The sequence below is a fragment of the Molossus molossus genome, unplaced genomic scaffold (genome assembly GCF_014108415.1).
Source record: "Molossus molossus isolate mMolMol1 unplaced genomic scaffold, mMolMol1.p scaffold_m16_p_3, whole genome shotgun sequence".
NCBI classification, from domain to species: Eukaryota; Metazoa; Chordata; class Mammalia; order Chiroptera; family Molossidae; genus Molossus; species Molossus molossus.
In genome coordinates, this window is record NW_023425366.1 from 79422373 (window position 1) to 79449425 (window position 27053).

General features: G+C 34.5%; 1 protein-coding gene and 1 pseudogene across 1 annotated transcript in view; both read right to left on the minus strand.

Annotated features, from left to right (window-relative positions):
• TMEM232 (transmembrane protein 232) overlaps nt 1–15625 on the minus strand; it is a gene marked incomplete at its 5' end in the record, with an annotated part of 164059 nt that extends 148434 nt beyond the window's left edge. Inside the window, 4 exons of the mRNA XM_036279698.1 lie at nt 1174–1331; nt 3653–3758; nt 4873–4984; nt 15501–15625. Coding sequence (XP_036135591.1) covers nt 1174–1331; nt 3653–3758; nt 4873–4984; nt 15501–15625 — 501 coding nt within the window. The remainder of the gene's footprint in view (nt 1–1173; nt 1332–3652; nt 3759–4872; nt 4985–15500) is intronic.
• An 8603-nt stretch (nt 15626–24228) lies between these two features.
• On the minus strand, nt 24229–25288 carry LOC118642053 (annotated as a pseudogene).
• Between the last annotated feature and the right edge of the window lie 1765 nt (nt 25289–27053).

Below are 27053 nucleotides of genomic sequence, written 5' to 3' on the forward strand. Positions count from 1 at the left end.
GGTTTTTAAAACTATAATATTCAAAAAGGCCAGATTTTCATGGAAAAATCTACCTTCGTAAATCCTTAAGGAATTCAGGAGCTTTCTGTGCATCTTGCCTCACGTCTCGTTTATGTACATATTCTCTCTGGGGCAGGACAGCTCAAGCTTTGCCTTCCAGACTAGACTCCCGCTTGTCCACTTCGCACCCTCTGCTCTCCCACCTTTCCTCCATATTCATCTTCATCCCCTTCTCCCCGTCTCTTCCCATCCCTTCTCTTTAGTCTTCCTTTTCTTTCTTTACAATAAAACCATAAAACCACTTAGTTAAGCTAAATTTCTTTGGCTAACAGTATATTTTGCAACAGGCAACAGGGAATAGAACCGCATGACATCAGGCCAGGAGCTTATAAAATGAGCTATTTGAAGATGATGTCTCATCTGATGGCTCTAAAATGACTGGGATGCTGAGAGAAAAACCGCTCTTCTCAGAAGGAGCAAGCATTGCAGGTTATCTGTTGGCATTTTTTAAAATTTATCTTTATTATTGAAAGTATTACAGATGTTCCTCCTTTTTTCCCCCATTGTTGGCATTTTTAAATGAAAAAGCGGCATTTTAAAATTCTTAAAATACAGCCCTGGCCGGTTTGGCTCAGCGTTTAGAGCGTCAGCCTGCGGTCCTGAGAGACCCGGGTTCGGTTCCTGCTAAGGGCGCGTACCGAGGTTGCAGTTTGTCCCCGGCCCTGGTCGGTCGTGCAGGTGGCAACCACTCGATGTGTTCCTTTCACGTCGATTTCTCTCTCTCTCTCTCTCTCTCTCTGTTCCTCTCTCTCCCTCCCACTCTACCTGAACAAAAAATGGAAAAATGTCCTCGGGTGAGGATAAAAAAAAAATTAATAAATAAAAAAAATAAAATTCTTAAAATACAGAGGAGAAAAACTATATATACTCAGATATACGAATAAGGAACTTACTTTTTAATTAAATATTATTTTCTTACACAGTTGGAGATATATTTTCTCAAACTATCTATGGATATAAATAGTGTGTTACCCACATTTAGAGAAGATTGAAATAAACTGCCAAATGAGAGAATATTCCCCAATAAAACCAAATGCACTGTTTAGATCCTAAAACAGAGGTTGTGTGGCTACACATAGTACACATAGCAATTAAAAATATTGTAAAACATACCTTTGCCAGCTTTATTTCAACTGAATATAAGTATGTCTTTAGGAATGCATCACAACAGAGTCTATATAAAACTGATTCCGCAAGAAAAAATAAGGCAGGTAGATGATCACAACCAAAGAAAGCATGGTCCAAGGAACTATAAAGCATATTTAAAGCTTCTGAAAAATCAAAAAGTAGAAACTCTGTTATTGATAAATTATGCTGTTTTTTACATGCTACAATTAAGTCTTAAAATGAACTATTTGCTCAGTCATAAGACCAGATTGTAATTTTAAATTACTTACAAATTCTTTGACTCCCTTCCCATCAAGAGGGGTGTCCCCTTCCCCTTGAACCTGATCAGGCCTTGTGACTGCTTCAACCAATAGACTGTGGCAGAAGTAACACTGCATGACTTCCAAGGCCAGATCAGAAAAGGCAATACAGCTGCTACCTGGACCTTTCTTTCACGATGGGAGCTTTGGAACCTTAAGCTGCCATGGAGGAAGGCCGGTATTCAGAAGTCACAAAGCTGGAAAGACTATGCAGATAGAGCTGATTAGAGATGAGGGAGATAAAGAGAGGGTGAGTCCAAGGAGTCCCAGCTCTTTCAGCCAACACAAAATAGATCACCAGGCCACAAGCATAACAGTGTGGGAAACAGGACAGAATTGGATGACAAAAGACAGTGTTAAAGATAAGTGCTGTGAAAGAGAAGATGGGAAATCAAGGAAGAGGAAATAAGGCCCAGTGGAACTGAACGAGGAAGAATGTAGAGCTAAAGCCCTAAAGAAAATTGCACCCCAAGTCATTACAAAGATTTGAGGAGTAGTCATGTAAATAACTGAGGAAGAAGAGCAAATGCAGGGACTTGAGAAAGGAAAAGCCCTGATATGTTCAAGGGACAGGAAGGAGACCACTATGACTACAGCATAATGGAACAGTAGGGGAGGCAGCCAAGAGCCAGATCATTCGGAGCCGAGCCGCTCACAATATGAGGTTGGAGTTCTTTTTAGGTGTAATCAGAAGGTACGAGAACTTATTTAAAGTTTAGAATGGCCCCTGCTGAATGGAGGGTGGACAGTAGAGTAAGGAACGTGTAGACAGAGTAAAGCAGGACACTGATTAGGAGGGTATTTCCAGCTGTGGAGCTGGTAAGAAGAAATTATAATTAGGGTTTTTATTTAGAGCTGAATAGCTTAATGAGCTTTGGCTGTGTGCAACAGAAAACTCACAAAGTGTCTTCAAAATAAGTGTGTTTATAACTTCTCAAGATCAAAGTTAGTTAGGCTCCAAGGCTGGCTAATATAACTGCCCTCTGTATGCTTATGTTCTCGTCTTCTGGTTCCCCAGGAGGACCCGATGTCTGGGATGACCGCACAAGAGCCAGGCATCCCGTTCTTTCCATGCCACTTAGAGAAGAATCAGGAGGAGGACAGGGAGGGAAGGGGTGCTTTATCTCAGGCAGGTCTTTTTCAAAAGCAATTCAAAATATAAGTATCCCAAACAGACTCTCTTCACATTTCTTGATCAGGACCCTGATCTAATCAGTAAAGCTTAAAGGGGTGTTGCCTTCATTAGTTTTGATCAAACACGATTCACCCCCTGAAGCTAGGAAAGGCCAATCCTCTTCTGAATCACCTGACTGCATGATACCTGAACAAAACTAAGGTTTAATTGACAAAGAAGAGCCAGGGGCTGCTGGTTGCTGGCTAGCCAAGAGTGTTTACTTCCTTATGATTTAAACATTTAATAGGGGTCACACCGTGGATGGCACTGTGACGAAGTGCCCATAGGCCAGTTAAATACAAAATCCTTCTTACTCTTCCTGTTGTTTAGCTCCCAGACAGCACTTCAAAACCCAATTTACATGGAGAAATACTCTCTGACCTCATACACCTCACATTCTAAAAGCTCATTTTAAAAGGCATACACATAAAATTTAGGATAATGATAGAAGCAATTCTACCTCCTTAAAAATAATTGTTTTTAATTTCTTTCTTAGATTAGTTGGAGGGTAGTTTGAAAGGAGGCTACAAGTGAGAAGTGATAAATGAAAAGGTAATGAGTAAAATGGCTGTTTAAAATAAGTGAAAACTTGGTGAAAAAACTAACAGCCATTTGGTTAATGTTTTATGAGTAAGAATTATAAAATGCAGAATCAAGTCTCTCTAAAGTATAGCTCCTATTGTAATTGAAAATCACTAAATGACACTTTATATTACTTTTTAATTAGTTACTAATTTTAGAAAAAGGCAATAAAGACTATGCTGAGCAAAAGATTTTTAAACAATTTTGTAATTAAAAAGTTGAGTAAATTCATTAATTCAAAATTACAAAAAGAACTTTCACAAAGAAACATTATCAGGCATTTCGATAGAGAAAGGCAAATTTTTCTTGGATCCTGCACAATTTCTAAATATGAAAGGTCTCAAATTACGCCTTCACTGATAATCTAGAAAACACGTATGGTAACTAGGAAAGAGGGTAGAGCACAGACCATCTTGGATTTCTCCTTTGCACTGAGCCAGATAAGATACTTCAACCCACGCAGCAGGGAGATGGACATGCTTCCCGGTGCTCAAGGTTCTGAGACCCAGTTTTCTCTGTGATGGGGAAACATGAGAGAAGCCAACAAAATCATACAGTTTGCTTGTTTGTATGTATTTATTTATTTATTTATTTATTTATTTATTTATTTACCTATTTATTTATTTAAATTAACCCGTAAGTATATGTTCAAAGTCATTCTATGAGGCTGATGCTCTGTGGCTCGAGTTATATAAAATTTTATGTATTTTTATCTTTTATTTTCATTAGTTTTATTTCTTGACCCTTTATGCAAACTGTGTTAGTATTAAAATGTAGAAAATGTTTGATAATATTCTAAGTCATATCATTAGTTATTTGTTGAAAATAATTCTCACTCTTTGTTTTCCAGGGATTTCTTCTATTTTTATCTTATTTCTCTACCAAGGGATGTATCTCTGATTTTAGAAGGAAGAGTATATTGATGAAATGTGATTCAACAGAAATGTGATGCCAAATTGCTGAAAAACTGGCTGCTTCACTGTAGATGGGCAGAAGTTAATAAACACGACAGCCCTCTGTGCCCATGCAGCAAAGGGTAAGGAAAGCTTTCTTATCCCACATCACGTCTGTTAGCTTTTTTAAAGAAAAAGTTAAATTTTCATCGTCAAAAATTTATTTACCAGCATTCGATATTTTGCTGTGGGCTCTTTGACTGGTGTTGGCAGCTATATTCCCTAATAATTTATGGGAAATCTTCACCACAAAAGCCATTTGACATCAAATTGTTTGGTTATAAACTTTAACTTTAATTTGCATTAATATTTTTAACGATGTTTACTTATAATTAAAGAAAAGTACTTCCTCATTTTTTCTTTCAATATTTTATTTTTTATTATTTTTCTTCTTTACTGATTTTAGAGAGAGAAGAAGGGAGAGGGAGAGATAGAAACATTAATGAAAGAGAACATCAATTGGCTGCCTCCTGCATACCCCCTATTGAGAATTTGACCCACAACCTGGGCCTGGGCCCTGATCAGGAATTGAACCTGGGACCTCTTGGTGTATGGGTCGATGTTCAACCACTGAGTCTCACCAGCTGGGCATCTTTCAATATTATAGAACAAGTAATCATCCACCAATTAGAAGAGCAAGTTCACATACCAAGTAAATCAAACGGTACAGCACTACCTTATATCTGATAACGGCCTTTCTAGCTAGTTCCAATAATTTTTCCTTCTCTTTTGGATTTTTTGTTCCATTGAATCTCAAGATGAATTTTGTTGTGATTGAAAATGGTGGCCTAAGCAGGGGGAAAAAATCAAGTACAGCTATCACTTCCAAATTTTAATTTATTAACTTCCAGTGGTTAAGTATAACTATTTTCTTAAAAAGTACCTTATAAGAATATTTTACACACACACAAAAAGCAAACCAGTAAAATTTATATATATATATATATATATATATATATATATATATGCCTCCTGGATTGATCTTAGCATACTTAGCATACTTGGATTGAGAAACAGAATTCTCCTGATGTCAAATAACTTTGTAGCCTCTGAAAAAAATGTTTCTGAAATGGTTTCCAGAAGTCTTGTAGGTAAAATGCAGCACAGCTTCAATTATAAAGACTGATTTATCTACTCACATATGTCAGTGTTGGTTGAATTTAAGGTAAATCTTTATCTCTGCATGTAAGCAGAATCAGTCCAACTATATATACTGTAAACATTCTTCTTAATAAGATAATAGTCAATGTGATATAAGCTGATTTCCCCACTACCAAGCACAGACACACCCCCAAACACACACACACACACACACAATATCCAGGGTTTCAAATACAAATTAAAAATACATATTTTAAAATGAGATATTTTATCTCAGCATTTTCATAGGCTCCGAGGAAAATGCATTTGTATGATTTTATTTCTAAAGCAGAGAAAAGCCTCAGGATGAAAACAATATATAATTAAATTTCTATGCTTAGAATACATTTCATAAATAATTTAAATTTTGTCAATTATTTTTCAATATGGATTGTAGCCTGTAATGAATCATAGAAAATATGGAAATCTAATGTTTTTCAGCTTTCTGTATAGATTTTACCTCCTTAATTGGTTTCCCACAACTCATGTCAATAAATATTTAATGAAAAATAAATATAGCTATTTTAATAATTTTTTGCCCATCACATATAAATTGAGATTGTTATATAAAAGAATGCTTATTTAATGATAAACAAAACAAAGGAATCAAAAGGAAACTTTAAGAAAGCAAATATAGGCATCTTTAATTTCACTTATTCCAATTTTTTTAATTTATCAAAGAATTTCACCAAGATAAATGTAATCTACTTTAAGTGCATGAGTGCAGTTCTATAGAAAAGGTAGTGGCTAAAGATCCTCATTGGCATTTTTGTATAAAGAGAATATATTAAAGTCTCCTGACTGCATGGACACTCCATCCAAATTGACCTTATATACACATTATCTGTGAATTCAGAATTTTTGTAGCTGACAATTCATTTGTTTAGTACATATTTAATGAAAGCCTCTTACATACAAGGTATTCTGTTAGATACGATAGGGCTGATAGAGGAACTAGGCCTGGCTCAGGAAGTTCAAAATCTAGGAAGGAAGTGGACATCACAAATGATGCAGCATGAAGGAGACTACCAAAAAGAAAAGGAAGGATGAGTTTGTGGGAGCTCAGAAGTCGAGATCATGATTCCAACACTTCCTAGTCCTATAATCTTTGTGTAATCAGTGTGAACTATAATCTTCTATCTGTGGAAATGTGGACACAATCTTGTAGCATTTTGAAAAGCATTAAACCATAACACAGTCTAGTTCCTGGCAAATATATAGCAGTAGGCAACTGCTAGTTATAAGCATTACTGGTTCTGCTTAAAGATTCAGAAAAAGCTTCTTTGCAGAAATGGCACTTGAGCTGTGCCTTGAAACAGACAGAACTGGAATGTGACAGCACAGCAGTTACCCTTTCTAAATCCCTTCTCTGCTTCTTCCTGGGCACATGATCACCCAGCCACAGTTTATTTCTTGATCTTTCTGGAACATGTGTATGGACGCATGGCCAAGCCTGTGAGATGTGAGCAGATGTAATATATGCAAACTTCAGGTCACCTCTAATTTAAAATATGCCATTTTCTCTAGAATGAGACTTGTTTTCTCCTTCCAGTGGACTGGAACACAAATATTGTGCTGAATCAGCTGTGATCTGCCAATGAGTACAACACCCTATGAGATAGAGGGGATCCTGAGCTTCACACTGATCCCTAAAGCAGAGCTATCCCATCAGCCTACACTCACTGGATTCATATGTCAGATAAGTAACTTCTATCTTACTTAAACCACTGACTTTGGGGGCCTTTTAATAGTTGCTTCAAATTTACCCTAACTAAAACAAGTAGGAACAAAGAAAAACCCTTTTAACCTAGCATAGAGTAACAGAATGCTCAATGAAGATGCAAATGCTCAGTTGAGAACAATAGTAAATGGCATTGAATGACAATCTGTAGCAGAGACTTATAGTTAGCTGCCTATATCAATGCCCATTCTCCTCCATTTCTTACTAAAAGATTCTTTCTGGCAGTTAGGTACATACATATCTCTAGGTTTTAGCCAGTATGATATAAGTAAAATTCAGATACTAGTTGTAGGAAGTCCCCTAAAAAACTAACAAGTCCTTTTCATGCCCTTCAATTATGCTGCATAAAGCATGACTGTGATTGCTGGAGCTTCAGCAGCCATGATGGACCATGAGATGGCCTTAAGAATAAGTCATGTACAGCAGAGAAGGTAGTTAGATGGAACCTAGGTCCTGTATCACCATACCAGCTCAGAACCAGTATGAAAGCAACTTCAAAGAAATAAACTTCTATTTTGTTTAAGTATCACTACTATTTTACATTTTCTTAGTTGCAGTGGGCACTAATTCTATGTTATACATAGACTTTTGAGTTTTATTTGATAAATTAGAGGAAATTACAGAACAGAAGTGTTGAGATTATAGCTGTGCTTTAAGATGACTAAATTGAAAGTGTATGTTCAATTATTTGGAGTGAGAAGTAACTGATAGCAAACAGTTGGGCAATTATTTCAACAATTTAGGTAAGAAGTAATAAAAGTCTGAACTGCAGTTTGGGCAATAACAATAAAAAAAGAATAAAAGAAGATGAGAGATTAAATAGAAGCTAAACCAATACAGTTTGATGACTGATGAGATGTGAGAAAAGAAATTGTGAGGGTGGATATACAAATAATCTCAAAGCTTTGACCCTATATAATTAGTAATAGGGAGTTGGCATCAAGACAATTAGATGGAGGAATATGGGCAGATGGTCTGTGCTATTCTGGACATATTGACTATGATTTACCTGTGAGACATTCAAGTGTAGAGGCCTCTAATCCAAATAAACTTGGGAGATAGGCATTAGGAAGTGAATAAAATCTGGTAATATAGATTTCAGATTCACCTATATATCAGTGATATGCAAAACCATGAAATTTCAAGAGGAAGAGTACTGACAAGAGGGGATATCTTTAGACAAATCCCAAAGTTAGGAAGCAAGAAGGAAAGAAGAAACAGCAAATATGATAGAAAGAGAATCAGTAAAGTACTATAATTGAATTCAAATATGTGTACAATTTAGGGTATAAATTGCTCCTCTGAGAACTGTTCATGACTCCCGGTTGAGCCAGTATGTCTAAATTCTATATTAGCACCGTATGACTCCAAACACCACCACCCCCAGGTTGTAGCTGATCGGATCACAATAGACACCTGACTCAAGCTGAGCTAATCCAATCCTCTCTCAAGGGATTTTAAATAATTAGTTAATACTTTAATTAATTTATGTTAAAGCTTAAAGGTGGCTTTTGAGTAAATGATGTTCAAGACAACAAAACACCTTATAGCAGAAAGCTATTTTTTCACCATTGTAGCCCCTGCTCAATATTTGTTAGATAGTTTACTGTTGTATAGCCAGATCCCCTGTCTTTTTAAAATTTATAGTTTACTGTACATACAGACTATATCTGTTGACCATTTAATCTCCAGTACCTTTTAGAGAACACAGTTCTGAGTGAGTACCTTCTGCTCTCAGGCTCCACAAGAAGCCCAATATATTGTTCCATTACATTTTTTTTCTTTCCTTAAGTTAAATTGAATGTGCCTGTTCCATGCAAACAAACAATCCTAGACTGAGATACCGAAGAATGGGTGGAAGATGAAGAATATGACCAAAAATGCACATCTGCAGAGATATGAAGGCTAAGGACAATGAGAAGATTAGAGTTAATATTGAGAAAGTCAGTTGAGATCTTTAAGAGTTTCCTTAGGTAAATAAAAACAAAAGCCAGATTTCATAGTGCTAATAAATACATGGATGAAAAAACACAAGTATTGGCTGCACTTTGGGTAAGTTTGATATAGGAAAGTGGTGAAAAAAAATGGAATGGAAATCGACAGAAATTTGAATAACAATCTGGCTTCTCTAAAAACCAGAAGTACCAGCAGAATGAAAGAATGGTCTGGCCTTTCCAGGTATGTCTACGACACAATTGAATGTATAAGGAATCCAGGAACAAATTTATTAAAGGGCATAAATAAAGAGTTGGTGATATGGGCATGTACAGAAATTTACTCTGTAAACACTTCACCTAAATTTATAAATCCTAATGCACTGATCTAGGGTTTGGGCTTTTGAAGTCAGCCATTGGAAATATCCTCTGTCATCCCTGATACCTGTATAACTGATTATGGCAACTTTACATTGTTGATATCCAACTGGATTTACAACATGAAACCAGAAATATAGGCCTTTGATTCATTTCAAAAAATATCTCTGCTCTTATATATTCTTTTATTAAGTATTTGTATATCTTTAGCTTGTACATTTCTGATTCAGTCTTAGTAAGTGGGATACTGGCTTAAGCCTTGAAAATGTTTTTCCTACTTACTAATTACTAATAAAGAGAACTCTAAACAGAGAAGGATCAAGGAGGCTATTAATACAGACTGAATTTGGAGGAGAAAGTCATTCAGAAGAAAATTGGGGGGTGAAAAATATATACAATTGTAAAAACTTAATTTTCTAAATGTATGCTCTTACAATCATTCTATTCTGCATTTGTAAGTCAATGGTCCTTTCAAGGTTGCCTATAAGAACCATATTTTTAGAAAAATCTATACTTCTAACGCTAATATAAAGGCTCAGATTCACTTGATACCTGCATGACTTTCATGCCGCAAACACTGAGCTGCCCCTCCCCTCAACATTTGGAGTAAACAAGGTTCCAGTGATGCAACCTAGAAGTATGGATAAGTCAGCACCAATGGGTGAATCTTGACCAAGGAAAATGCTAGACAAAGGGAGCAAAGGAGATAACTACCCTTCCTCAATTCTCCATTCTTTGGTCTACTGTGAGATGTGATTTCTTCTTGAAATTGGTCTTGATAAGTCTCATATGTCAAGTATGGACATAGCTCTGTTGTGTCTCTTTGTGGAAAGTTATTATTTAGTGATCAGGGTGGTAATAATTCAAGATTTTTGCCTTATTTTTCTTTTTTCAATTTTTTCACCTTCACTGCATTGACCTTGTACAACCGAAATAAAGTATCAGAATCTTAACCCTCTTCTCATATTCTTCCCTCTAGAGAATTGAGCCAAGACAATGGTGTAGGCTCAAGAATAAGTAGACTGTGGTTTTTTTTTTTTAATCTTGCAAGACCCTACATATTTTGTACAGATAATCTTATCAGTAGCTGCTAATATCTTATTTGGGGTAACATATCCTAAAGGAACCTACACTGCAATATATTGAATATGTCCATGATTTGTATGGCCATCAAGCTCCTAAGTTACCTTATTTTTTGGCTAAATCATTTGTTAGCCAATCCAAATGCTACAAGTATAGATGTCTCAAACTAAAATTAACAGACCTAATTGCAAGGTCTTAACCATTAGGATTTTTTTTAAAGGTTTATACAAATGACATACAAATACTATTATTCAAATAAACAAAAGACCAGCATATAAATGAGTCTAAAAAAATGTTTTCATGTAACCATGCAGAGCTATATTGTATTATAAATGTGTACATATAAAAGCAATTATATATATATTACATATATAATATGTTTTAAATATTTAGAGCATGTATTTGTTGAGCACATTTTACTAAATACAAAAGTGTCAAAAATATTAATGAAAAGGAAACATTTTAGGCTTATTAACATTTCAGGAAGCTTTGAAGACTACAGTCTCCCAGACATAAAAAATACACAAGCAGCCTCTGTTAGAAAGATGTAAAATAATCTTAATAGCTTGACTAAATCTTCTTAATGTAAGACTAAGATTTCCTTTAATTTTTTTTCAATCAGCTAAAATAAATATGTATAGTTGATGTAAGTCTTCAAAATATTTTGGGCTTTTTCATCTCTAGATAATGTAGAAAAAGCAAAACAGACTATACAAAATAAAATAATCTTAGTTATTTTTAAAAAGTAGTGACAAAATAGTGTGATGTGACCCATTAATCCATTATAAGATTGTGTGATTCTCACTTTGGTCCAGAAATGTGTGAACTTCAGTACCTCATTTGAAGGATTTACATGGATCCCTTCATCTTTCTCTAATAACAAACTCTAAGCTTGCAACAACTCATGTTTCTAAGGAAGAATAAGTAAAGCAAATGTAATATGAGGCCTATGACAATTCATGCAATACCTAAGAAGAAAAACAAAGATGATGATCCTTCATGCAAATTAGATTCCTGCTTCATCTCAAACAGCTGATGCCAGGGGCAGAATCTGATTTCTCTTGATACAAGGGTCCATGGAGACAAGACCAAGCACATTTTCCAAGTGACTATACAGTAAAGAAAAAGCCAGGATTCTCAAAGTGTGAGACACATACTGGAGACACCCTCCACATTGTTATCGGAATTCTTTGTCCCTAACCCCAGGGAGCTGTAGAGAAGTAGACTTGGTGCCCAGCAGAGAAAAAAGAAAAAGTGTGTGTGTGTGTGTGTGTGTGTGTGTGTGTGTGTGTGAAATCAGTCTCAACACAGATTTATACCCCAGGCAAAGATAGATGGTCAGGAACACTCAGGCAGTGAAGTTAGTTTCTGTGGTCCCAAACCAGTAGCATTTACAGGTGCCTGGAAGAAAACAAATGCAAAATCCTCTGGAGGATGACACAAACATTTCCCACCCCCAGGAACAAATGAGAGACAATAACATACAACATAAATGAGAACAATAAAAATTGCAAATTTACCAAGATCACAATCATTGGAATAATCAGACACAAATTATAAAACCATCATACTTATTCCACGAGATGCTTAAAAGTATCTGCATGAAACCAGGAACTACAAGACTAAATACAAGATTTGAAGAAAAATAAATTAATTATTAGAAATGTAAGATACACTTATTAAGAGTCAATGGATAAATTTAGTAACAAGATAGAAAATTAGTCCTGTGGAAAGCAGATCATATCAGAATAAATTATTCAAAATAGAGTAAGAATAGGCAAAAGATGAAAAATGGAGATGAAAGAGTAAAATATGTAAAATATAAAATGAGATGACCTAATACACATTTAATCAAGTGTCCTATAAGGAGAGAAAAGAGAAAATGGGTTTACAGGTACTATTTGAAGAAATAATGTCTGATAAATTTTAAGAATAATGAAAAACACAGTCCACAGATTCAAAAAGTCCAAGAAATTCAAGAAGAATAATTTTTTAATTACATTCTGACACATCATAGTAAAACACAGAAAATGCCAGACAATAAAAAGCTTGGAAAGCACCCAAAGTTGGGGGAAACACATTAATCTTAAAAAAAAAAAATAGCATCAAAATTTCACCTAACTTTTCAGCAGCAATAAGGGAAGCTGTGAGTGGGATGACATCATTGATGTGCTGCAGGAAAAATAGAATAAAAGTGATAGCAGACCGAAGATAATTTCATATTCATTTTAAACTTTTTTTAAGAAAAAAAATTAAATAAAAATATATGTAGACTAACAAAATCAGATTTTTCAACAACACAATCTCACTAAGAAAAATGTTTAAAATTGTACATCTGACAAAAGAAGAGGGTTAAGAAGAAAGAAGGAAAGTGATATAGTAAATGAAATATAAAGAAACTAACTACTTGAAATAGTAATGAAATCTAGTGGGGTTTATAAACAACACAAAATAGAATTAAGATGCCAAATACAGTTAGAGGAAAACAATTTTACTTAATTATGAAATGTTTAGACTATTTCTTTTAAATCAAAATTGAAATAATGTTTAGAATTAATAAGATGATTTAACAAAAATTTTGTTTGTGAAACCAATATATAAAAATCACTTGTATTTCTCTCTTCTGGCAACAGCTGGGGAAAAAAACTACTTAAAAAAATATATGCATAAAACTTACACTATTATTCAAAACAGAAAATACATAAAAATAAATCTAACAAAAGATAGTGCCCCTATAGGAAAATACGTTAAAATTTTATTGAAAAAATTTTGCAAATTACTATATAAATGGAGAGATATTCCTTGTTAATGGGTTGGAATCCTTACTATGCTTAAAATGCCAGTTCTCTTCAAATGGATCTATAGATTCAGAAAAATCCATTAAACAATCTCAAGTGCTTGGGGGGGGGGGGACATGACAAATTGATTCTGAAAACAATATCATTAAAAAAGAAGAAATTTGGAAAATTTGCCATATTAACTATTCAATGTTATTGCTAAATGGTAGTAATTAAGGCAATGTAGCATTGGTCTAAAGAAAGAAACAATCGGACCAGTGAAGCAGACCAGAGAGCCCAGAAACATACCTGTTACACACAGACACTTGATTTATACTATAATTCTACTACAGAAATAGTGGAGAAGGATGTTCTCTTTGTATATGGTGTTGATCAATTGGGAAAAGAAGGAAAATTAGATTTTTACTTGACACCATTATCAAAAATCATTTCCATATATAATACATGAAAGACAAAACAATAAAATTTTTAGAAAACATGTATAAGAATATCTACATGATCTCGTGGTAGAGACAGATTTCTTAACCAAAATACAAAAATGACTAGTTATAAAAGTCTTAGAATTAATAAGTTCTGTTCACTAAATCATATATATTCTATGATCCAAGAATTTCATTCCTGAGGGTGTACTTTAGAATATGTGCTAGGATGTTTGTGCAATAATGTTCACAGAAACACTTTATAAGTAACCATAAACAGGTAATAATTCAAATGACCAACAATAGACAAATACGTAAATAATTTGCCTTATGTTAATAAAGTGGACCAATAGAATGAACAAGTCAGCAATGAAAATTATATACTTACACTCAAAGCCTTGAATAAATCTTAAAAACAATGACTATATTAATTTTTAAGACTTCTGTATGATGAAAGGCACCACAAAAACAAAGTTAAAAGACAAGCCAGACTGAAATAAGTCATAATAAATATTTAAGAATATCAAATATCAATTAAAAAAGATAAAACAAAAGTAAATTGGTCAAACATAAACAGATAATTCATAGAAGTAATTTTAGTGGCAATAGACATTAAGATGCTCAGTCTCATTAGTTCAGGGATTTCAAAAAATTAGTTATCAGTCAAGTACCACTTTGACCTACTATTACAGCAAATACTAAGAAGTCTGACAATACCAGGTGTTGGTGAAGAAGGGGGAAGTGATACTTTCACCTGCTGGTAAAGAAAATGTAAATTGATTCAGATACTTTGTAGAGCAATAGCATCAAGTTAAATTTAAAAAGCAAGGCATAAAAAATCCACTTCAAAGAAACATACAAATACACAAAGAGAAGTATACAATAATTTTCACTATTGCACTAATTTTATGGCAAAATTTGGAAAATAAAGTAAGTAAAGTAAGGAGAATTTATTATATTAGAACATTATGCAGCAGCTAAAGTGAATGAACAAAATATATAATTATCAATATGGATAGAATTCAAAACATAACATCAATTTTTATAAATCAAGTCACAGATAAATGTGTTACAATTTATCTGTGTATGTAATTTATGTAAAGGTATAATTACATTGAAATTCACATGGAAAATACAATTTTATATTCATATATATTAAAGTAGGAAACTGAACTGACATAATATATGTCACAATTTTCTAGTTGGGAGGGTATGTGGTCAAAGAGCTTTGAGTTGATCTGTTGATCTAATCCTCATTAAAGAATAATATTTAAAACAAACATAATATGTCAACATGTAAGTTTTATTATACATTCTATTATTCTCTTTTTAAATCTTTAAAATTTTCTTAAAATCACATACAATCTTTAAATTACCAACAAACTTTGAACTAGTAACTTCATTTTAGAAATTTTATCCTAAGGCAGAAATTTGATGCAGAAAAACATTCTATGTGGCTTAATTTGAAATAGCAAAAGATTTAGCAATGATTAAAATGCTTTACAATATAGTAATTATTAAATGCACTCCATAGATTAGTGTGGCAACTTAAAATACATATATGATTATAGAGAAAATTGCTTATTTTAAACAAACATATAGAATTCAAAATTTTGGAAATGATTATTAATAATGAAGCTAATTCTTTAACTATAGTAAATTTAAGTTTTTTATTCTGTACAGCATTTGTATTGATGTACAAAATAGCTTGTAGTTATATTTATTGCTCACAATTATCTGTACTTTCTAAATTCTACAAAACATATGGATCCACTACTTTAATAATATGGACTATTTTTTTTTTAACTTACTTTGATTTACTACTCCTTCTTTTTCTTAAATTTTGCAAATTAAACCTCATGAGTTTTTCATAAGAGGGAGCTGTTATTCCTAATCTGTTAATCACAGGTGAGTTCTTAACAGACATTTTCACAGATCATAAACCTAAAGAGAAAGATTAAATTGTATATTAGAATGCAAATGTACTCCCAGTACCAACAAATACATTTCATGCAAATTCATTATTTATGGGGAGAAGGGTGGCAAGAAGGAAAATCAGGTGTAAGCATGAAATTATATTAAGGACATATTTAAATTTAAATTTATACTGTCAACCTAAAATTCAAACCCAATTTTGAATAAAACAAACTTTGTTCCTTCTATTGTTACTACTATAAAATTAACTTTTCATGTAGTATTTATTCTTTATTGTACTTTACCAGTTTTATCAGCAAAACCGTTGAAAGAACAGCATGGCACAGTAGATAAAAGTATACAACCTGACTAACTGATTTACTTAACTGCTCTGTGCCTCAGTTTCCTCTCTGTACAAAGGGAATAGTACGTTTATTGAATTACTATAAGAAATAAATGAGTTAATAGATGTAGATTGCTTAGAATAAAGCCTGATTTATAGGAAGTTTTACTTAAGTGCTTGTGATCATTATTAGATTACTATGCTTTCTGGTGTTTTTTTGAGGTTACTTATAAATTTCTTTTTATGTCTACTGCATTTTTACCATTTAGATTATGCTTTCTCTGCTTGCCCTCACATACAGATTTATTTTCCTTCTGAAGCATGTCTGAGCACATTTTATGGGTGTAAGACCAAAACTAGGGCACACTATCTGTGTTTAGTGGAATATTTAAACAGCAAAATGAAGTAACAAAATGGGAAGATAGAATTATATTGAATTATTTTTTCATTTTTAAGATAGCTAATTTTTATCACTCCTTATATCAGTCAAGGTTCTGGCAGGAAACAGATGACATACTTAAAAGGAGTAAGTGGATTAAGAGACTTTTTCCAATGACGTGGCAGTTATTTAAATAAAAAAAGAAAAGAAAACCTGAGATGGTGTTGTTCTCAGAGGCTGGCAAAAAGTGGGTCAACCATTACCACTTTCAGGACTCCACTCCAATTGTCTGCATGTGCTCCCCATTAGTAAACCAGAGATTTTCAAGTGGTGTGCCACAAGAATTTTTAAAACATGCAATACTTGACTGTTTAGTTAGGGGTACTGACTTCTTTTCCCTTAGACTGTCCAATAAAAAATCACAACAGCCAACACAATAGCCATCCAATATGAATGAATCAAAGTTACACCTATTTTCTGTTGTCAGATAAGCAAAAAATATATGTATTGGTGTGCCATAGAATTTTTGTAATTAGTTTATGTGTGCCATGAGATGAAAAGGGTTGAAAAATGCTCAGCTAATCCAAACTAGAAGCTAGAAGGTGCAGGGCAGACTGAAGAAGAATAGAAAGTAGATCTGGAGGGACAGTGGAAAGATACCCAGCACAAAATAGATTATAAACTCAAAACATCATTATCTATTGTTATTGGTCATAGCAAATTTCTGCTTCTAATAACTTATACGCATTAGAATGTAAAGCAAATGTCCTTTCAAGTCAGTAGCTATACTGAGTTATATATAGGGATGTCACTTATAGTGGGCCTAATTTTAATATAATATATGCTATTCCCAAACAGGATTCATATATTCAGGAGTTTATTTTTTCACATCTGCTGGAAAAAGTAGATATTTGGACCATCTGTCCAACATACAAGTTCTACAACACCCTGCTGATGAGACTTTCCCAGTTGGGATGGGAAGAAAATGTCAAACTGCCTTAAAAGTTATTCATGTTTACTCTAGATTTCTGGCTTATTTTGGGAGTATTTACCTTGAGAGTAGTAGTGCTTCACCAACACTAGGTTGTGAAACACTATTTGAATACTATATAACTCCCTAATGCAGTCTATCGGTTAGGATTGCTTTTGACTAATAGTTAGACAGTAACCAAATTATCTCAGGTTTCCAGAAAGAATATGTGAATGTCTTCAGAAATGTTTCCCAAAGAGGTATTGAAATTAAACCCTCAGTGGGATAAGTAAAGAAAATAAAATTTTAAATGACTCCCTCTCTCCATCAAAAATACTCAAAATAGAGAATCTAAAAATGTTATCAACTTTTAAAAAATTTTAAATCTTTTATAAGAATATTCTATATCAAATTCTCAGTATAGTTCAAAACCTGAAACAGAGAATTGTTATGATTGTTGTTGTATGTACAGTAGGATCCAGACCCTTCATATAGCTATTATTATCAGTAGTAGTATTGCTATTATTATTATTATATGTGCATTAGGGCCAGTCAAGCCTTCAAATGACTAGAGAGCTTCAGCTGATATCTAACTGAAATCCCAGACGAGATCCTAAATGAGAACTACTATACCTCACCTGCAACTGCATATAATCAACTCAATAATCATGAGAGGTGATAAAAAATTATTTAACCTACAACATTTTAGAGTGGTTGTTACCAGCAATAGATAGCCAGCATACTCACTGAATTGTACCATGAATGTTTATGCAAATTCACTCTATGAAAATTTTACATCAATAAAAATAACATTATAAAAGAATATATATTATAATAAAATTAGGTTTAGGGACATATAACAGAAGAATGACAATTGCTTAGCAAGATAGAAGTATATTTCCTTCTAATGTTAAAAAATTGTTAAAGCTAAAACCTAGACAATTTAGGATCAGTGTGGCAGCTTCACAGTCATAAGAAACGAGGGCTCCATCTAAATCTTCCTTTCATGGTCATTGTCAGGCCTCACCTTACTTCAGGTTGTTTACCTGTTCATGTAGCATCAAATTATTGGGGAGGCACTATTGTTGCTATTTGCTATTGATTTCCATCTTCAAAGGAGCTCAGTTAATCAAGTCTTCCTTTTCATCTCTCTGCCATTCTTGTAAGTCAGGATCCCATTATCTTTGTCCTAGATTAATACAATAACTTTTTATCTTCCAACCTCCTGATTTGGCTTCTTCTAGTCTCATCTTTTACATGACTGCTAGAGTAACTTTTCCGAACTTAAATCTCCTGATCATTTCACCCTGCCCCAGTCCCCACTTCCTTGTTTAAGACCCTCAAATATATTTCTGCTGCCAATAATAAAACCCAGACTAAGAGCAGGAACTAATCAGATGGCTGGAGCATAAAGTTTGAGTATGTGGTTTATATTTTATCCATTGTGTTGTTTTTTAAATAGCTAATTATTGTATTTGCCATTAAAAAGTTAAATTCTATATGTCTATCTATCTATCTATCTACCTATCTATCTATCCATCTATCAATCATCTATCTGGCAGTAATAAATTTTAATTGCAAACCTTTCAGGCAAAGTTTGTTGGGAACTGGATTATTTCATCCATCTCAGGGTCCTACACTTATATTTAAAACACCCCTATTAGCTCAGCCAGTGTGGCTCACTAGCTGAGCGTCGACCCATGCACCAGGAGGTTGCTGGTTTGATTCCTGGTCAGGGCACATACCCATGTTGTGGGCTTAATCCCTAGTGGGGGGCATGCAGGAGGTGGCCAGTTGATGTTCTCTCTCATTGATGTTTCCATCTCTCTCTCCCTATCCCAAATCAATAAAGAAAAAATATTAAAAAAAATAAAAACAAAAAACACCTATTGGACTATTTTACCAGGTGGCATGGGGAAAAGTGAGGAAATATAAAACCATGTCCCTTTTGGAAATAGTTAAAAGACTAAATATGTTAGTTTGTAAAAGAGAAATATGGATGATGGGGTACCATTAATGTCGCTTAAGAATGAAGGTTTTACATATATTTTTAAGAACTCCTCTCCATTTTGGATTATACTTCTCTATTCAGAGAATATACGAATATTCTTATATATTCATATATTGAAAAGATGAGGCTGGGTGCCTTGTAGGGAGAGAAAAGTTTCTGGGATTGAAGAGACAGAGAGGTTTCCTGAGACTGGAAGAGAGCAGGTTATTCAGAGCCATCTCCCCTGTTGCAGCAGCATCCCCTGGATGTGACAGTACTAGTGAGAAAAGGTCTGGTCTTGAGAGATCAGATCTCATACCAGACTCTATAACTTAGCTCTTATCCAGGCCTAGATGTTGCCCAGAAGAGGTATATCAAAGCTGAGGGGACCATACAGATGTGTCAATTGACCCAATGCCCCTTAGTGCCCTTCCAATGTTTTGTTGATATATAGGCACTCAGGATTTTGGAAGACCACAGGCAGGAGCAGGCCAAACAAAAACTAAGACTGACTCTCCTACCAGTCAAGCGGAATAGAGGTTTGGAGTATACATAGTCAATTTAAAGAAAGTACAGGAATGTTTCTTGCATACAAGTAAGTCTATCAACTATGATTCATAACTACTTTTTGCATTTTAACTTTGTAGTAGTAAATAAAATAACTGGCATTTTCCTAGAAATAATAAGAATAAATATAATCCATAATTAATATGAAATAGCAATCCTCAAAATACTAATAACAAAAGTGTTTAAAGTATTTATGGATATTTTAGAAAGCCTTGGACAATGAGAAAAATGAACTGAAAGTACTTTTGAAGTTTAAACAGGAACTATTTCCATTCCTCTCTCCAGTAGCTTACTCATTTATACAGGAAAATTGCAATGAGCTGATAATTCAATGAGAAGTCTGGTTCTGAGTTAAATCTCTTTTTCTCACTCTGGGAGGATTTCAATGTAAAATGGAACTGGAGAATATGGATCTGCCTTAGAAAAATAATACTTAAGAATTGAGAAATTGATTCCCTGTAAATACTTGATTTACAGAAAACCAGATCTTATCTCCAATAACTTTTTATCTTCCAGTCTCCTGATCTAGCTTCTTCTGGTCTCATGTTTTACAGATGAACATCCACAGAGACTCTCTGGCCATTCTCAAGCCAATGAACTTACTGCTTTGACTTTGACTGGACTCCCCCACTCTATGCCCGTAGAAACAGCGCACCCCAAACCTTCAACGGACTCGCCTGTAGCTTACTACAATTTGCATTTCCAAAATTGCCATTCCTCTGCCATTCCTGAATAAACTCATTTTCTGATCATTTGTCCTTTCAGACATATTATTGAGATAAGTTAAATAAGAGAATCCTACCATCACCCTTTCTCCTCCTAGAAAGTCTTCCTAGTTGGTAACTTGCACCCTCTTCTCAAGATTAATTGCCTTTAAAAAATTCTGGCATTTCATATCCTCAAGGCACCCCCCCTCCCACACACACACACACACACACACACTACGAATTTTTGAAGGAGAGAGAGTGAGAAAGAGAGAGAGGGGGGAGAGGGAGAGGGACAAGGGGGGGGAGAGAGAGAGAGAGAGAGAGAGAGAGAGAGAGAGAGAGAGAGAGAGAGGAGAGAGAAAGTGAGGGGCAATTTCACCAACTATAGGAGGACTTGAAAACTGTCCAGCAAGGCAAGCTGGCTTCTGAATTAAAAGTTTCTAGAGGACAAGCGAGTGAGTCCCTGTCCAGAGAAAAATTAAAAGAATTCCCGTTGATAGCTATAAGAAGGTTCCCCCACCTCCTTTAATTTCCCAACAACAACAAAAATGCTGTCTCCCTATCAGATGACCTGCTGGCTGACCCCCATCTTCTCCCTTCGTGTCCTTGCGGGATTGTTTCCACTTCAGATTCTTAGGAGGAGCTGGGATCGGGGCCTGGGGCGCGAGTAGTGAAAGCTTCTTCCAACAGCCAGAGCTACGGAACCCTAAAAAAGGAGGCTCAGTGTTCCCATGTGTGGGTCTTTGTGGGTCTCCCGGTTGCCCTGGAATGGTGAGTGTGGCAATAACCTTAACTCTCAGGTCTTCAGAAGCAAGTACTAGTAGTCACTCACCTGCTCTCGGGGTCGCTGGGGACCAAGACTGGTTGCTAAGGACGCTCTTAGAGCCGAATGTTGCTCTTTCCGCGTCTCCTGCCCAGGTTTAGCCAATCAGGACCTGTAAGGGCATTCCACCTTCCTTTCCCCTCCTTCACCGTATTTGCGTTTAGTTTCGAACGAATAGATGCAATTATGTGTGAAAGATCTTTATTAGCTTTAAAACATATAGTAATGATTTAGTTTAATACTGATTTAGTTTAATACTGCACATACAGTAGCTATCCGACCAGTAGCTGCAGCAATTGGTGTGATAGTGATTCAGTGTTCCCTCAATGTCTAAGTAACTCCTTCATAGCCTCGTCCCCCGCAAAAAATACCCAAATTAAAAATAAAAATAAAAGGTAGCTATATATTTTAATCAAATTGTTGTTCAAAGTCTCTTCTTACATCGAAAATCTGGATCTGATGGTGGATAAACAAAGCATCCAGGGTGTTCTGTATGCACTAACCACAAGAGGGCAAATTTCAACTGAAGAGAATGCCCATTTTTTGAAGATAGTATCCAATAATATTTTCTAATTCAAATCTTTATAAAATTCCCTTGTCTATCAATTGACAAGCAACTTCAACTATTACACAAATTTTGAGCAATTCTGATTAAATTTAAAGTTTATGTACAGGGATTGTCCTTGTGAAGTAAATTGCCTTAAGATATTAAGAACTCCAAAAAAGAATGTAACTGATGTAAACTTAAATACATCTGTCCTGAATTGTTTCTGTTCATAACAAGCACCAGATAAGTCTTGTGATTTTTTTAGCACATTTTTATATTTAAAACAGAAAGGATTAAGCCCAATCCATAGAATGTACAACACCAAGAATGAACTCTAAACTGTGGACTTTGGGCAATTATGATGTGTCAGTGTAAGTTCATCAATTATAACAAATGTACAATTCTGGTTGCGGATGTTAATAATGGGGGGAAGCTATGCATGTGTGTAGGAAGGGAGAATATGGGGAATTTCTTACCTCCTTCTTATTTATTTATTTTTGTGTGTGTGTGTGAATTGAACACTGAACTAAAAAATTAAAAATAAAGTCATTTTTCAAAATAATAAAGCTTAAAAAAAACAGAAATTATAATATCTAATCCCATTTCTCCTCAAAGATAAGTAAGTTGGTGGTAAAAACAAAAATAAAACTAAGTAAGACTATAAAAGAGAGAACAAAATTATAATTAATATTAAAAAGAATTAGTAGGGAGAAAAAAACTTCTTTGATCCAAAAATAAGAAACTTGAGACAATGAATCAAGAGCATTTATCATATTCCAAATCAAATAAATATAGAAAGAATATGATATGCATTTAAAAATAGCTTGGTGGGTTTTGTTTAAAAATTTATTCCAAGAGATCTAGGAAAAATATTAAAAGCATAAAAAATACAAATTATTAAACAGGTTACTCATAAAGGAATAAAAGCAGGTTAGCTAAAATATTCTTCTCCAAAATATATTAATCAGTTGATTCTACAGAGCATTTATAGAACTAAGTAGCTACCCATGAATTTCATAGGGAAGATAACTATAGGACATGTTTATATAAGGAAGAATTAATAAATTCTTCCTCTACTCTGCTACATTTTAAGATCAAACCAATCAAAGGGCAGATCACTTAGACATTCATCAAAATTAAGAACTCCAAAATGTAGAAGTTGTGACTTAAAAGAACTGATGTTGAGCTCTGAAATCAGATATACCTAAACAATTAATTTCCCTTGGTCACAAAATGAAATGGCAAAAAAATAAAAAAAAAAAGAGAGATAATATGTTCATAGCTTTTAGAATCCAAGTTAAAATAATAAAGTATAAAAAAAGTGTAGGGACATTTCAAAATTTTCACAAGCAAGTCTAAAATAAAGATGTTTTCCTATTGTGGGGTGGAGGAATACAGTTAGATCCTCAACAAAAGTCTATATACTATATAAATGGTGGATCTCAACAAATACAAATATATAACATGTTTTTGTTAGCGAACACTTAGTGGCATAAATATATACATCAGCAAATAGAATACTATGAATCCTTGAAGAAAATATTTCATAGAATAAAAATAATCTAATCTTTTAAGTTACCGTATAAATTTTATGCAAGTACACTTCAAATCCCAAAGTGTGTGTGTGTGTGTGTGTGTGTGTGTGTGTGTGTTAGGAGAGTCAGAGTAACTTAATTTTTTATATATAATACATGCCATTTTCTTTATTTTTATTTTATACTTGGAAAAGAGGATTTTATTGTGAAGTGTCTTTTGAGATTTAAGTGCTCTAGTTACCACAATGAGTATTTATATTCAAAGCAAATATTCTCTAAGATACCAAGGTATTCAGTTTATTTGGATCTTATACATTAACACATTATAACTTACAAAGCTTAAGACAAGCAAAAACAAGTCAATAAAATTGCAATTTAGAATTCCAACATTTTCCATGGTATCATTGACTATGAAATGCAAAAAAAAAAACTATAAATGTTAAAGTGAAATGATCTCTAAAAAGTACACTAGTATGATTAAACAAATGATCACATACTGTGGAAGACTACAGAACATAAGTACAGAAAGCTGTTCTCCAAGACTTGAAAAATTATTTGATCCATCATTTTAGATGAGGGAAAAAAAAAAGTATGGATTAGAAGACTCTACCTATAAATGAAAAAATTCTAATTAAAATATCTTAAGACTATTTTAGATGTTTATTTGACATTGGAAAGGTGGTCAACTATCATAAAGTACTTCTCTTCATCACAAAACCCCGGATATTAGGATTTACACAATCCAGGGAAACACCTAGACACATTTATATTTTTTGCCTGAGCAAGTAAATTTCTAAAAAAGAAACTCCAAAGTCTTGACAAGAGGTGTCATATTCGGCAATGCAATGCTTGAGTTCTTCAACACAGTGCTCATCTATTTCGTGTAAATTCTGTCTCAATGCAAACTGTGTGGACTTTTCTAATGACGGATCTCTTTCAATCAATATTTTCACAACTATTTCAAAAGTTTCTCAGTCTTGTCAGTAAACCTGTTTAATCTCTTTTGTCTTTGATGCAATTGATTTAGAGTGACTATTTAGCTGACTGTCTTCAAATAAATTCTATGCTGTCTGTTGCATTGGACTCCGGTTCTTCTGGCTGTTCAATGAAAAATGGTACTATGGATACTAAGAAATTTCAGGTAAATTATTTTAATCTGCCTTCTCTAGTTTTTCAGCAGCCTACTTGCTTGCAGCCTCCGCAAATGCCTTTTCAGTTAGCCTACTGCGTTTGTGTAACACCTTTGATGAAGGAACTGTTGGAGAACTTGATGCTTGCAAAAACTGAACAGGTCTCTTTATATCTAACTGATGGAAAGAGTAAGTTTTGCTTCTCTGTGGAGAGTAGTTTCTCCTACTGACACTGGAGCCAGATCTGTTGTGTGAAGAATCTTTTCTGCCTACAGGTGAGTCTCTGGAAAAAAAGGGGGGGGGGTGAGTTTCTCTTTTATGAGGAGACTAGTCTTTACATAATGGGAAGTGTAGAAACTTTTTCCTTTAAAGCTATCTCTTATGTCTCTGTATTTAAGCTGACAACTTCCAGAATGATCATCTCTTGTCCACTTATAGCTAGATCATCTCCTTTGTGAAGTGGACCACTGCTTCGATCATGAGAAAACCTGTGGCCCTTGTCATAGTCTCAGTAATCAACATGACTGTAATATCTATTGTAGCTTCCTTCACCAGGTCTGTCTAGCAGTAGTGGTTTCTTTGGCACGATATTAACTATTCTGTGGTAGCCATCACTGAGGTGATTTCGAGGAGGTGCTCATTCTTTTGAAAGCTTTTCATAGCCTTATCCTCCCTGAGACCACATTTCATCTCTTCTGTAGCCATAACTCTGGGCCACTGGGAGACTCTGTAATGTGGCAGTCTCCTCACCACTGTTCTCCAGGTAGGCTAATATGTGTCATTAAAACATTGTGCTATGTTTATTTCATTATTTGACAGGATGTATTTGTGGTTTCCCAAGTAGAATGTCAGTTCCAACAATGCAAGGACTTAAATCAGGTTTATTTATCTCTCTATCCTCATTGCTTAGAACAGTACCTGGAACAGGTAGGTACTCAATAAATATATTTTCATTAAAGGATCATATGAATATACCATTTTAATAATTATTGAGTAATGATTACTTGATATCTAGGATTCTGATAATTTTTTTCTTATTATGAGCAATTATGTCATGAACATTTGTATAAGTAAATATGTGCATCCTATATTTGTTTTCTAAGATTTGAGAATCAAAAGATATGATCATTTTTATGGTTTCTGATTTTCCTTTATTGGTATGAGCTCTTTTTTACAATAAAGTGACCACTGTCTAAATCATGTTAAAATGTGAGATTTCCCAGTTTGTGACTCATTCTTCAATTTTGATTTAAATGTTTTTCCTTTTTTGTTTAACATGCAAAATTAAAATTTTCTATGGTTAGATTGATAGATCTTTCTTTATATGGTTTCTGACTTCACCGTCACTTTTAGAAAGTTTTTCAGTAGACTTGAAAAATATTCACCTATTATTTTCTTTCTATATTCAATGTTTTTAAAAAGAAAAAAATACAATATATTATAGCTGGAATTTACTTCGGAATAAGCTGTGAGATGGGGCTGTTATTGTTTCTCCTCTCCACTGGCTACCCAGTTGTCCTCCTTTTAATAATTCATCCTTTCTCCACTGATATGGATGTAAAATTGTAAGATGCCATTGCTTTTATATTAAAAGCACACCCGCTACCACCGTACACACACATCTTTTCCTCCTCCTCCTTTTAATAAACAATAAACAAAATTTTGGAGCTGAGTCAATGCTATCTATGAGCCAATATTCCTAAGGAACAGAGATATATTTTTTATTGCCATGACTTGTAACTAATTTAATATCGGTTTCCCAGTGATTTGGTATTAGCACTCATGTAATACAGGGTACACCTTGTAAGGGAGAGACGACATACATTTGCCCAAACCCCATCACAACACAATTTCAGAAAGTCAATCCGCTCAAGACGAATTTGATCATCACTTTGAATAAAGGTTCCCTTCTAGAAGATGGAGCATGGCGCGTCAGGGTTCTGTCTGAAAGCCCTCCGAATGCTGCGCTCCAGGGGGGAGAAGGCCACAGAAGAACCCCTGGTAGGCTCAGTCAGATGCAGGCAGAGGGACTCTGCCCCAAGAGTCCTTGGAGCTGATGAAAACAGGTAGTAGGGTCTTCTTAATTTTTCAACTAAGGTCTCGATTTTTAAAGGTATACCCTGAGTGATTTAGAAAGGACCTACAGAAAACGACTTGTGGTTGTTTTGCGTCCTTAGAAAAGCAACATGCTTAATTCCTAAGTGCCAGAGAGTAGTTCGTAGTCATGGTGGCGAGCGGGAGGGAAGGGAAGAGCGGGGTTTTCTCCGCGGACCTCCCGTTTAAATGCCTGCTTAAGCGGTCCGCAGGACCTTCGCGTTCACTGGGCCGAACTTCTCTCATAGATTTTACCCAGAACGCCGGCGCGGGAGGCAGAGGTAGGTGTCCTGCTGGGAACGCCCCGCACCGCGAACCTCCGAGTAAGTCCCCCTGGCAGGCGAGGCTCTAGCCCAGTGAGAAGA